The sequence below is a fragment of the Podarcis erhardii genome (genome assembly GCF_964252035.2).
Source record: "Podarcis erhardii genome assembly, chromosome: 13".
In the NCBI taxonomy this organism is placed as follows: domain Eukaryota; kingdom Metazoa; phylum Chordata; class Lepidosauria; order Squamata; family Lacertidae; genus Podarcis; species Podarcis erhardii.
Window position 1 is genome coordinate 3,909,929 of NC_138502.1, and position 13,514 is coordinate 3,923,442.

Below are 13,514 nucleotides of genomic sequence, written 5' to 3' on the forward strand. Positions count from 1 at the left end.
GTGATTTGCCTGTGTGTAAAACCCAAGCGCCGGGCACCCTTGGCGTGTCCCATGCTCTGTCGCTGGCGTGCGGTTGGCGCATTCGGAACAGAGGCTCGACTTTCTCTCGCGCCCTCTATGGCGGAGAGACCAATTGCCCCTGGGACGCCTCCTCCCTGCCCCCCTCGCCACATTTCACAAGACAGGAGTATGCACAGGAGGTCTTACGACATGCCCCCCCCCGGCCTTACTTGCTCCAACGCAACCGCCGCCGCTGCCCCGTCCCGCCCTGAGCCAAACTTAGCTCTCGTCTCTTCCAGAAATAGCCGTGGTCTTTGGCTTCAGGGTTGCTATTTGGTCTGGACGTAAATTCACGCCCCGGCTCTCCCTATCCTGAGTTAAAGGTTTGGAGGAGGGCCCTGCTAATACCCCACCACCCCCAACTTGTGTGTGTGTGTGTGTTTGGGGGTTTCCTAAGTGCAGCCATGTTTGGGGCAATCAGACCCCCAGCTGGCTCTCCCAGCACCCCTCCAGTAGCCGTGGGTGGACTCACGAGACACTGTCTGGCTCACGCCCACGGTAGGCTGACCACACCGGTGCTGCTGGCGGAGGGGGCGGGGGACGGTTGGTGTGTTTGGCCTAGGCTTATAGCAGGACGTAGACCCAGACATGCTTGGGGTTGAGGCGAAAAGACTGTGTGAGCCGTGAGTCACCGGCGGTGACTAGCGAGCCCCTTCTCCCTTTCCTTTTCCTTTGCCGTCGTGGGAAAAAAGTTGCCTCTGGTTTGTTTCCGCCAAACCCCAGGCCTGCAAACTCCCCCCCACCCCTCTCTTTGCAGTGGTTGAGGCAGGTTATTTTGGGATGGGAGGCGGCAGGGGGGGGGGAGAAGGAATAAATCCCAGCAATGCCTCACAAGCCTTATGCATAAGGCTGGATGATCCCGGGACTTAGTTCCAGCTGCCACCCTCCCCCACCAGCGCAGGGAAGCAGCAGTCGAATCATAGAATCATAGAGATGGAAGGGACCCTGAAGGTCATCCAGCCCAACCCGCCCCCTGCAATGCAGGAATAGGCATGTACAGAGTGCTTTCCCCTTGACACTCAGTCACCAGGACTCGCACCCAGCAATAGGGCTTTTCAGGACAGTGACGTGCGCACAACCCGCTAAGAAAATGATCACAGAGTCTCTGTGCACACTGAGCCAGAAAATATCACTGACAGGTCTTTTGTCTGCAACCCAGATTTCCTGGTGTGTGTGTGTGTGTGTGTTGTTAAAAGTTAGAGGCCTGACAAGGATACCTGCTCACAGGTTGGAGCAGAAATTTTGTTGGAGCAGAAATTGGACGGCATCTCTCTCTCTCTCTCTCTCTCTCTCTCTCTCTCTCTCACACACACACACACACACACACACACACACACACACCGGCCTTACTCTCTCATCTACCAAGCAGAAGCAAAATTTGAGGTTTTTTAAACTTGGGGCAACTTGCATGGCAGGTGGTGTGAATTTCAGTTTTTTAAATTTTAACAGCTCACCCTGCCTGTGCTTCTTAGCTGCAATAGGAAGGGAGAAATGAAATGGCAAAATATTATTTCCACACACGTACACACGTTTGCAAAGGTGGAGACAGAGATACTGAAGCATACGACGACTTTGCAATTTAGGCCAGTGCGATTATCTCCGTTTTGCGGGCTGCTCAGCGCACACATCCACGTGTGTGTGTGTGTGTGTGTGTGTGTGTTGTGGAGGACCATAAATTGCAGTCTTTTTCAGCTTGCTTGCCACATTTCCTCATGGGGGCATGGAATGCCACAGGTAGATGGAGCCATGGGCAGGACTGTTTGGGGCAATGGGTTTGGCTTTTACCTTTGCAAAGTGCACTATATTGTGGCTACGCGCAAAGATCGGAGGTTTCTGCAAACACACACACACCCCTCTCTGCCCAGACAAACAAGAGGCAATATCTGTTGGAAGTGGACCAAGAGTGAATTATGAAGATAAGTTAAATTTAGGAAAAGACAAATTTTGGATAACTATTAGGCTAAGCTTAATTTTTTAAGGTATGAAATAAACGTATCTAAAATTTGAGATACAACATTGGAAAATTAGATAATAAGGATGGAAACAAGGTGATAAATTGCTGGTTTAAGTTTTATAATTTGGAACGCTGGAGCGGGAGATGTGAGGAAGTCCAAAGAAGATAAGAAAATATGTTATGATATGTACTATTGTGTTTATTTATTTGTATTGTAATCAAAAAACCTTTAATAAATAAATAAATAAATAAAAAAGGAAGTGGACCAAGAGTGGCTGGGGCAGCCCGCTCAGATGGGGTGGGGTACAAAAAACAAATCTTTGTTATTGTTGGGGCTGATGGGAGTTGTAGTCCGAATCAAGGTGGGCACCACGTTGTGGAAAGCTGATCTGACCGGCATTGGCTCTCGGGGGTTTTCAGCCGTGAAACCTTTGCCGGTCCCTGCTTAGAACTGGTAGAGATATGAACCTGCTCTGCCCCAGTGTGTGCAAATCGCCCGAAATCATTGCGATAGGCGTGTTGAAAACCAGAGCGCATAACCTCTGCATGCACATCATGTCTTGCAACAAGAAGACCACCCCTCTCATTCCTGCAGTTTGAAACGACAAGGGAAACAGTAATTATTAGTTATATGTAGCAGTTGTGCGATTTAATAACACGACTAACAAGTCAGGATCAGCGCATATGTTTTGTGGCGCCTTAAAGGCCAACGCATTTGCTGTGGTGCAGGTTTCTGCGGACTTACAGACAGCTTCATGCTATGCAGGAAGTGTTGCCCTGAGGGCGTTGAGTGTGCTTTTTTGAGGGGAGATTCTCAGTAGCCGGTGTTGGTTGTAGCAATTACGAGTGTCGGACTAGGAACTGGGGAGAGCCGGGTTCAAAACCCCCATGAAGTCCACTGGGGGATGACATTGGGCCAGTCACTAGCTCTCAGCCAAAGAAAAAAGAAGGGGAAAAAGGTAAAGGACCCTCAACGGTTAAGTCCAGTTGCAGACAACTCTGGGGTTGCAGCGCTCATCTCGCTTTACAGGCCAAGGGAGCCGGCGTTTGTCTGCCGACAGTTTTTCCGGGTCATGTGGCTGGCATGACTAAACCGCTTCTGGTGCAATGAAGCACCGTGACGGAAACCAGAGCGCACGGAAACGCCGTTTACATTCCCACCGCAGCGGTACCTATTTATCTACTTGCACTGGTGTGCTTTCGAACTGCTAGGTTGGCAGGAGCTGGGACTGAGCAACGGGAGCTCACGCCGTCGCAGGGATTTGAACCGCCGACCTTCCGATCGGCAAGCCCAAGAGGCTCCGTGGTTTAGACCACAGCGCCACCCGCGTCCTACCTCCTAGGGTTGTTGTTGGGATTAAACGAGGAGAAGGTGAACTTCATCTGCCATGCTGGGCTCCTTGGAAGAGGAGGAAGGAAATGAATGCATCATATAATTAATAGTGAAGTCAGGGGGAAATAAAATGCAGAGGAGCAGTGATAATGACGTACTTGACAACAAGGGTTGTCAGGCACAATGTTATGCCAATAATAATAATAATGATGATGATGATGATGATGATGTCGTCGTCTCTTAAGGTCCTGCTGGTTTACTTCTTTTAGCTGCTTTTGCTAAAAAGCAACACCACGCTATTAGGTATTATAATTAGGAATTATAAGGAATTACAGCAACAAGAGGCAAAATGCCTGGCAGATTTAGATAATGGTAAAAAGGCAATGCAGGTCAACAGTCTCGTGCAGTTTCCAGTCGAGGAGATCCCACATGAGGCACGTCTCAGGTGGGGGGCAAAGGTCTTCCTGACCCCAGCCGCTCCCCACAAGCTGCCCCTCCCCAGCAAAAGCGTCTCTCCTTTGCAGAACACAGATGCGTTGTGAAGACTAACCCAAGCCATTCTCTCTTTTTCTATCTCTACGATTTCCAGACCTCATTAGGAGACGGAGGTGAAAGATGATTGGCGGCCACGCGGAGGACGTCGTGTGATTGGCCGTCTTCTAGGAGAGAAAGAGAGAGAAAGAGACAGAGAGAGCCACTCAGAGCTTCTCCAGCACAGTAGGTGTGTGCAGGGTGCGATTTCCATCTGAGGAGGCAGAAGGGGCGGGTGTGGTAGGGCAAGGGTTAACCATGGGGCTGGCAGGAGCAGAAGCCCCGCCTCCCTTCCCCACATGAAGGAATTCCATTGGAGGGAGGGCAAAGGAGACCCTGTGTTGATTGGATGAGAGGAACACATGGCTCTGTTAACTCTTTCTTTCCTGCTGCTTAACTCTATATCCACAGAGATGGGTGGAGAAGGGAATGAGTTTCTGCTACTAAATTAATTGCGTCCAGCCCACTAATAAGGCAGAACCGAGCAAACTTGATATAAAACCACTGCAACATGTGTTTGTGTTTAATTATATAAAATTTTAGGAGTTCACATTCATTTGACTGTTGTTTTGCATACACCTTTTGTTGCTTTCAGCAGTAAAAGAAACAGAAATACATTGTGTTTGCTATAAATAGCTTATAGACCTTTGTATAATTTGAATTCGTGATTTCCAGTTCAGGCCATGTTCATATTGATTTAATTTAAAACGGAGATCATCCACCCAAATGACTTAACGCCAAGATTTGGGGTGGACATTTAATTGGACATTTGAGCAACAAACATCAAGGTTTCCAACATTATTGTTTATCCTATCCCTGGCTGGGCTTAATCCAGATCATCTTTTTCCCAAGCCTGGTGCCCACCTGGTGCGTTTGACTACAACTCCCATTATCATACGGCTGTGGTGGCTCAGGCTGATGGTAGGTGTAGTCAAAGTGAGAGGGCACCAGGTTGGCCAAGGCAGACCGGTGAGGAAAAGGGTGAGGAAACTGGGTGCCTTTCAGATGTTGTTGGACTACAACTCCCCTCAGCCACCACAGCCAGTGATCTGGGATGATGGGAGTTGTAGTTCAGGAACACTGGGAGGCCTCTGCATTTTGCTTGTCCTCCCTGGGAATCTAGACCCAAGGTGGGCAATTGAAGGAAACATATTTGTGAATTCCAAGTAATTTGTGCTCTCTCTCTCTTTTCTCTCCCCTCAGCATTTTATGTGGCTGTGACTGGAGAAGGGGAATAAACCAGAGGAAACTGCAGCAAGCCGCGACTGGGTGGGGGCACCCGTCGCTCAGATCCGGGGGGGTGGAGGGTGGGGTACCAAGGCGCATCCACCACAGCAGGAGAGGTAAAAATAATAATAATAATAATTACTTGGGGAAATGAATAATGTGCTCATTTGTTGTTGTTGGGGTGGAATAGCAAAGTGGGGGGCAATGAACTTAGTTGGGACGGGGGCTGCAAGATATCTATTTATATATTTCTATGTTTATTTCAAAGAATCTGTACCCCTTCTGTGTGGTGTAGTGGTTAAGGGCGATAGACTTGTAATCTGGGGAACCGGGTTCGTGTCTCCGCTCCTCCACATGCAGCTGCTGGGGGACCTTGGGCCAGTCACACTTCTCTGAAGTCTCAGCCCCACTCAGCTCACAGAGTGTTTGTTGTGGGGGAGGAAGGGAAAGGAGAATGTTAGCCGCTTTGAGACTCCTTAGAGGGAGTGAAAGGCGGGATATCAAATCCAAACTCCTCCTCCTCTTCTTCTTCTTCTTTCCATTTTTAAAAAAATTTAAGCCCCCAAATGGCTTAACCAAATTTATAAATTCCGAAACGCACGTTTGGGCAATTGTCACAAAAGTGAAATCTTGCAGCGGCAGCAGCAACAACTAATTATCTGGGCGTATGAATATGAAAATAAAGTTCTAAATGAAGTGCTGTGAGGTGTAGAGGTGCACATAAAAGGCTGCCTAGTGGTTGGGGTGGGGCTGTCATTTGAAAGGGAAGTTGCTAGACGGGAAAGGAGGGATGGGATAAACTGTCCTGCCAGTAACCCTGGATAGCTGCTGCTGCCAGCCAGTGCTACCAGTACTGAGCTAGATACCGTATTTTTCGCTCTATAGGACGCACCGCACCATAGGAGGGGGAGAACAGGAAAAAAAACACTTTTTTTTCTTGTTCTCCCCCTCTAAAACAAGATGTGTTCTGTGCGTTCAAGGTGCGTTCACCCGAAGCCTCGGGAGTCCAGCGGGAGTTCCCGCTGGGCTCCGGAGGCTTTGGGTTCCTTTTGACCTGCAGTTTGGGGCTGGCGGGGGAAGCTCATTTTTTGGTTTATTTTTGTTTTTGTGTTGTTATTGAAAATGCTAATAAATATTTTTTTAAAAAAAGGAATCTACCGTATTTTTCGCTCTATAGGACACACACACATTTCCCCTTAATTTTTGGAGGGGAAAAAGTGTGTCCTATAGAGCGAAAAATACGGTAGATTCCTTTTTTTAAAAAAATAAATATTTATTAGCATTTTCAATAACAACACAAAAACAAAAATAAACCAAAAAATGACAAAAATACAAAACTTAAAAACAATTAAAAACACATAAAATTTCAATTGCTTATTTTCTTTTAACTTGCTTCTCAGACCTCCTCACACCTCCCCTTCTTGTATTCCAATTCAAATTATTAGCTCAGCAAATCCTTATTACTTATTTCTCAACTTTAACTTAATAATTTATTTTAACATGTTATTATTTTATTTTTCTTTCATCCATTTCCTCAATTTATTTTTGCAGACCTTATTTTCATTTAATTTAGATCATTTTAAAGACCAGTTTTAGCTTATCCAAACTTAAACATCAATACTTATACATCAGTACTCATTCTTAAGCATTTTTCCTAAAGTCGACCAAAATTCCCTTCCACGACTTTCCCAATTTTCATATGAATAACAAAACAAAATAAAAACAGAACAAATTATAATTATATACCCTTTGGATTCCCAAACTCCACCCATCCCTTTCCCGGTTTCAGTCCCCAACGAAAAATACGGTAGATTCCAGTGGTCTGGTCTGACACAAGCTAGCATCCCATGTCCCTATGAGGAGCAGCTGGCAGGATGGACAGGAGCGAGCCTTGGACGGGGAGAACAGGATACTGGACTTGAGGGTCCAGGAAGCTGGAATAAGCTCCATATTGTGTTTTGGGGGGGGGGCTGAGATTGTGGGAGGAGCAAGCAGCTGGAAGGGTGGGCCTTAGGAGGAGATGGGTGATGGGTTGGCCAGAGGGGAGGAGGAGGAGGAGGAGGAGGAGGAGGAATTGGCCTCCATGAAGGTGGGAAGGAGCTCCCTGCTTGGCGCCTGAACCCCACTTCTTCCCCCCATCACAGGCTGGATGCATCGCACAGTGGAGCAGTTGGGGGGCCGTGCTGGACGGGACCCCTTTTCTCTCGGCAACCTGGGCTGCAGCGGCAACGCCTGGAGCTCCTGCCATTCCCGACCATGGCTCCAGGGCGGCAGGTGAGTGGATTACGGCTGGGGAGGTGGGAGCTGCAGGGAGTTGTAGTCCAAAGGGGCGGCGCTGGCCGGGGCAGATGGGAATTGTAGTCCAGGAAGCACCAGGAAGCTTTCCAGCTTGGCGAAGGCTGTTCCACACCTGCCTTGTGCGTACGTGTGTGTGTGTGTGTGTGTGTGTGTGGTGTTGTTGTTGTTGTTGTTGTTGTTGTTGTTGTTGTTGTTTAGTTGTGTCCGCCTCTTCGTGACCACCTGGACCAGAGCACGCCAGGCACTCCTGTCTTCCACTGCCTCCTGCAGTTTGGTCAAACTCATGTTTGTAGCTTTGAGAACACTGTCCCACCATCTCGTCCTCCGTCATCCCCTTCTCCTTGTACCCTCCATCTTTCCCAACATCAGGGTCTTATCCAGGGAGTCTTTCTTCTCATGAGGTGGCCAAAGTCTTGGAGCCTCAGCTTCAGGATCTGTCCTTCCAGTGAGCACTTAGGGCTGATTTCCTTCAGAATGGAGAGGTTTGATCTTCTTGCAGTCCATGGGACTCTCAAGAGTCTCCTCCAGCACCATAATTCAAAAGCATCAATTCTTCGGTGATCAGCCTTCTTTATGGTCCAGCTCTTACTTCCATACATCACTACTGGGAAAACCAGAGCTTTAACTATATGGACCTTTCTTGGCAAGGTGACGTCTCTGCTTTTTAAGATGCTGTCTAGGTTTACCATCGCCTTTCTCCCAAGAAGCAGGCGTCTTTTAATTTCATGGCTGCTGTCACCATCTGCAGTGATCATGGAGCCCAAGAAAGTAAAATCTCTCAGTGCCTCCATTTCTTCCCCTTCTATTTGCCAGGAGGTGATGGGACCAGTGGCCATGATCTTCGTTTTTTTGATGTTGAGCTTCAGACCATATTTTGCGCTCTCCTGTGTGTGTGTGTGTCTGTGTGTGTATACACACACACACACATACACATATATATAATTCATGTGTACACACCTGCAAAGCAAACACACCCACAGCTGTGCAAAGAATCGTGGGCGATGAATTGCATTCGCCTAACCCGAGCGCCCTCCATAAAACCGCACCCGTTGGAGTTTAGACGTAGCGCTGAATGCTCTGAGAGAGGTTTCGTCTCTCCCCCTCTCCTCCACCCCCCTCACTTCAGCCCCCTGTGTTTTGGCTGCCACAACTTCCTCTGCAAAGCAGGAAGGAAAGGGCCCCTGCGTCTGACTCCCACCCCCCATCTTTCAAATAGTTTAGATGCCCCACCTGCCCTCTGGAACTCCCTGCCTGTTCACACCAGGCAGACTCCTTTCCTGTGCTACCCAGTATGGTGTAGTGGTTAAGAGCGGTAGTCTTGTAATCTGGGGAACCGGGTTCGATTCCCCGCTCCTCCACATGCAGGTGCTGGGGGACCTTGGGCCAGTCACACTTCTCTGAAGTCTCTCAGCCCCACTCACCTCACAGAGTGTTTGTTGTGGGGGAGGAAGGGAAAGGAGAATGTGAGCTGCTTTGAGACTCCTTCGGGTAGTTACAAAGCGGGATATCAAATCCAAACTACTCCTCCTCCTCCTCCTCCTCTTCTTCTTCTCTTTGTGGCATCTGCTGAAAATACGTCCCAGGTGTTTGGGAGGCAGACACGAATTTGAATCTGCTTTTTAGCTGATAGCTGTTTTTCGTTTTTTGAACGCTCTTTAACTTTTTTTACTGGTCGTTTTATTGATCTGTTCTCTTCGTGAACTGCTTTACAGTGGTGCCCCGCAAGACGAACGCCTCGCAAGACGGAAAACCCGCTAGACGAAAGGGTTTTCCGTTTTGGAGGCGCTTCGCAAAACGAATTCCCCTATGGGCTTGCTTCGCAAGACGAAATGTCTTGCGAGTTCCTGCGGGTTTCCCCCCTTTTTTCCCCCTTTTCCTAAGCCGCTAAGCCGCTTATCAGCTGATCCGCTGATAAGCCGCTTAACAGCTGATCGCTAAAAGCCGCTAAACCCCTAATAGCGCTAATCCGCTAAGCTGTCAATGGGCTTGCTTCGGAAGACGAAAAAACCGCTATACGAAGAGCCTCACGGAACGGATTAATTTCGTCTTGCGAGGCACCACTGTACAACCAGGTGGTTCGGAAATTTTGCTAAATAAGTAAATAATGACACTCAAGGAGACTTCGGCTCCCAGGCCTGTCCTTGGAGCTGTGGTTCAGCCCCAGGGTGCATTCAATGAAGTACGAATCAGGGAGCCTATAAGCATGTGCAGAGTTCAGTCCCCCTCCCTCCACTCCTGCTCTAAAGAGTAGCTGCAGGTGGCCTTGAGCACTGACAAGCCTGGCTTGTGTCGTGGCTGACCTCTCTTTTACACACCTAGGAAGGTGCTTTATACAAAACCAGGCCATTGCTCCATGTAGCTCAGGAATGCCTACACTGGCTGGCAGCAGCGGCACTTCAGGGATTTCAGAAAGGGGACATGCCCAGCCCTCCCTGGATATGCCATGGGGGGGCTGGAATTGAACCCGGGCCCTTCTGCATGGAAAGCAGCTGTACTCCCGCTCAGCCACTACACCAGCCCTTGTCCCTTAATTGATTTAGCTGTGATTCTGGCATTTCGGGAGTAGGACCAATGACCAATTCGTCTTGCTTGTTTCCCATACTCTGTGCATTAGTATAGAGACAAATGAGACCAATGGAGGTTTTTCAGCAGAGGTTGGATGGCCAGCTGTCCTGGATACTTTATCACTACTACTACTACTACTACTACTATTACTACTAGTATACCCCCCATACCCATAGATCTCAGGGCTGTTCACAGCATAAGTTGAGATTCCTGCATTACAGGGGTTTGGACTAGATGGCCCTTGGGGTCCCTTCCAACATTCTGACCTTTCTCTCGCCTCCTGCCTCTGCCCAGGTGCTCTGCCAGTGTCGGCCAGCCTCAGCTGCCCCCGCACCTGCCGCCCAACCATGGCTCTAACATGGGGCAACACAACAAGGGCTACTTCCCCCCGGGGTAAGTGCTCCCAGACGGCATTTTGCCAACATCAGCAGCTACGGGAGGGATTGTGGTGCCACTTTCTTCCAGCTCCCAGCTCCCAGCCCCCAACCCAACCCTGTACATTGAGATGGGGTGAAAGGTTGAATGGGAGGGGGTCCAAACCCTGAACACCGTACTTTCTGGACGCAGGGGCTCAGGCTACCCCAAAGCCATTTCCCCAAGCTTTCCCCCAATTCCTCGAGAGTCTTGGTTGCTTGTGCTTTGCTGCTGTGAATTTTGCTCCTATCGCATGGCACCAAGAAGTCAGTTTTCCCAGAATCCCCCTCTCTAAACCCCGGCCCCCAAGACTGGGGTCCCCAACCTGCTGGTATCTAGACGTTTCAGAGCACAGTCTTACCTTGGTTCTCAAACACCTTGGTACTCGGACGTTTTGGCTCCCGGACGCCGAAAACCCGGAAGTAAGTGTTCCAGTTTTTGGACGTTTTTTGGAAGCCAAACGTCCGACGCGGCTTCCGATTGGCTGCAGGAAGCTCCTGCGGCCAATCGGAAGCCGCACCTTGGTTCTCGAACGGTTTCAGGGGTCGAACGGATTCCCGGAACGGATTAAGTTTGGCAACCAAGGTTCCACTGTACTGTTTAGGGAAGTTTTTAATGTTTGGTGTTTTATCGTGTTTTTAATATTCATTTGGGAGCTGCCCAGAGTGGCTGGGGAAACCTAGCCAGATGGGAGGGGTATAAATAACTAAATTATTATTATTATTATTATTATTATTATTATTATTATTATTATTGCCACCACCAACCCTCTGCTGGCTGGGGCTGATGGGAGCGGGAGGCCAAAGGATCTGGAGGCCCCAGGCTAGGAAAGACCTTACCAGGGACCCCAGCGTCATAGCTGTCAACTGTCCCTTATTTGGCGGGAAAATCCCTTATCCCAGCGCTGTGTCCCGCTGCCGTCCCTTATTGATGATGTCCCTTAAATTTCCTGGGTTTCAAAGGAAGCAGTTCCTCTCCCTCCCTCCTTGCTGGCCAGGGAGGAGGGAGGCTCCAACTCTGTTGCTTGGCTGTGTTGCTCACCCAATAAGAAGTCTGAGAATGACTGGGGGGGGGAGCTTGCATGCCTTGTGCTGATCAAATCGGCCGCGTTGACTGGGGACTCGCCTTTGCTCAGCGCTTCCCAGCGGAGAGGTGACGGGGGTTTCCCTTGCTGCATCCCCTTTGCTGGGTTGCTGCGCTGTGGGAATCACCGCTTGAGGCCTCGTTTGGCAGCTGGTTGACTAAAATCCCTTATTTTGGCTGCTGATTCCTTATTTTTGAGGCTGCTCATCCCTTATTTTTGAGGCTGCTGGTCCCTTATTTTCAAATCTGTAAGTTGACAGCTATGCCCAGCGTTCCTGACTGCCTCTGCCCACCGCTGACGTCTCTCCCCTTCCCCAGGAACCTGGCCCCGCGGCCCCTGCACGGGAAGTTGGAGGCCATCCACGGCTGCGTCCAGGCCCTCCTCCGAGATCCAGGGCAGCCTCAGCTCTGGGAGCAGCTGGGTGAGATCTACGAGTCGGAGCAGGATTGCGAGGAGGCTGTGCGCTGCTACCAGAATGCCACCCGGTACCCGCGAGACTACGATTACGGGAGCTACGGAGAGATGCATGCTCGGATCGGACGACTGCAGCAGGTTGGGAAATAAATATAATATTCAATTTCAGCCCCCATCAGCCTCCTTGCGGGGAGGAATGACAGGGCCGAGGCAGCCCATTTTGTTTCGTATTTAATTTGCACAACGCCTTTATACCTTGCTGCATGCAAGGCAGTTTGCAAGCCGTTGAAGCGACAAAATATCTTCTCCTTCTTCTGCGATCCCTCGTAGCCGAGTAAGATTGTCTCCCATGAACACGGTCTTAACAGTGAGTCCGTGAGTGACTGTGGAGGCCAATTCTGGATCCACACGTCCTTCCGCAGTGGGGACATCGGTTTCCGGGCAGGAGCTGATCACGGTGTGGATTTGCCATCGTGCCTTCCTCTTAGCACGTTTCTCCCTTGCGTCCTGAGTTGTGAGTGTCTTCAAAGCCCACAACACCTTTGGTAAAGGTTGTTCTCCAACTGGAGCGCTCGCAGGCCAGTGTTTCCCAGCTGTCGACCAAAATGTGTGCCACAAAGCTCACATGCCCTAGAACAATGCAAATAAGTGGCGCTGTGGTCTAAACCACAGAGCCTAGGACTTGCCGATCAGAAGGTCGGTGGTTCGAATCCTCACAACAGGTTGAGCTCCCGGTGCTCGGTCCCTGCTCCTGCCCACCTAGCAGTTCGAAAGCACATCAAAGTGAAAGTAGATAAATAGGTACCGCTCCGGCGGGAAGGTAAACGGCATTTCTGTGCACTGCTCTGGTTCGCCAGAAGTGGCTTAGTCATGCTGGCCACATGTCTGCGGACAAACGCCAGCTCCCTCGGCCAATAAAGCAAGATGAGCGCTGCAACCCCAGAGTCGGTCACGACTGGACCTAATGGTCAGGGGTCCCTTTACCTTTACCTTTAATAAACAGCTTGCATGAAATTAAAGTACTAGGTTACTCAATAGTCTGTTTATAGCATTGGGCAATAAAATTAGCAAATTATCAGCAGATGTAGCGGAAATTCACTCCCAGTGAATCATTGGTAGGAAATATTCCGTAAAAGTAACAGAAGAGTCACCGTACATGGAAATACCGCAATCAGTAGAAGGTTGAACTGGGCAACCGAGTCCCCTGGCTTATGAAATTACAAAATGCACTAGCATAACTGATTCCTTGGTGCAAATCTTTGGTATTTCTCTATCCTATTCTGAATCTGTAATATTTAATATAATAATAATAATAATTTTTTTTTATACCCGGCCCTCCCCAGCAAAGACCGGGCTCAGGGCAGCTAACAACCAATAATAAATACAAGTTGATTGATATACAACTTAAAAAACAAGATTAAAATACAACATTAAAACATGAAAGCATTAAAATTAAAAAGCAGCCTCATCACAGGAGGAGAAAGGAAAAAAGAAAGAGGGGGAGGGAATCAAATTGATTCCAAGCCGAAGGCCAGGCGAAACAACTCTGTCTTGCAGATCCTGCGGAAAGAAATCAGATCCCGCAGGGCCCTGGTCTCATGAGGCAGAGCGTTCTAACCAGGCCAGAGCCAGTG

At 49.2% G+C, this 13,514-nt stretch overlaps 1 protein-coding gene and 1 long non-coding RNA gene across 8 annotated transcripts in view; one reads left to right on the forward strand and one right to left on the reverse strand.

The window, feature by feature from the left end:
• The window catches only part of LOC309326855, a 185,557-nt gene that overhangs the window by 31,977 nt on the left and 140,066 nt on the right, over positions 1–13,514 (reverse strand). The window lies entirely within an intron of this gene.
• Positions 1–13,514, forward strand: part of KDM6B (lysine demethylase 6B) — a 75,735-nt gene that overhangs the window by 21,855 nt on the left and 40,366 nt on the right. For all 7 annotated transcript variants that reach the window (XM_081835590.1, XM_081835595.1, XM_081835596.1 and 4 more), the window contains 5 exons: positions 3,937–4,068; positions 5,082–5,221; positions 7,250–7,379; positions 10,263–10,361; positions 11,784–12,018. In XM_081835590.1, coding sequence (XP_081691716.1) covers positions 7,255–7,379; positions 10,263–10,361; positions 11,784–12,018 — 459 coding nt within the window. In that variant the 5' untranslated portion in view covers positions 3,937–4,068; positions 5,082–5,221; positions 7,250–7,254. The remainder of the gene's footprint in view (positions 1–3,936; positions 4,069–5,081; positions 5,222–7,249; positions 7,380–10,262; positions 10,362–11,783; positions 12,019–13,514) is intronic.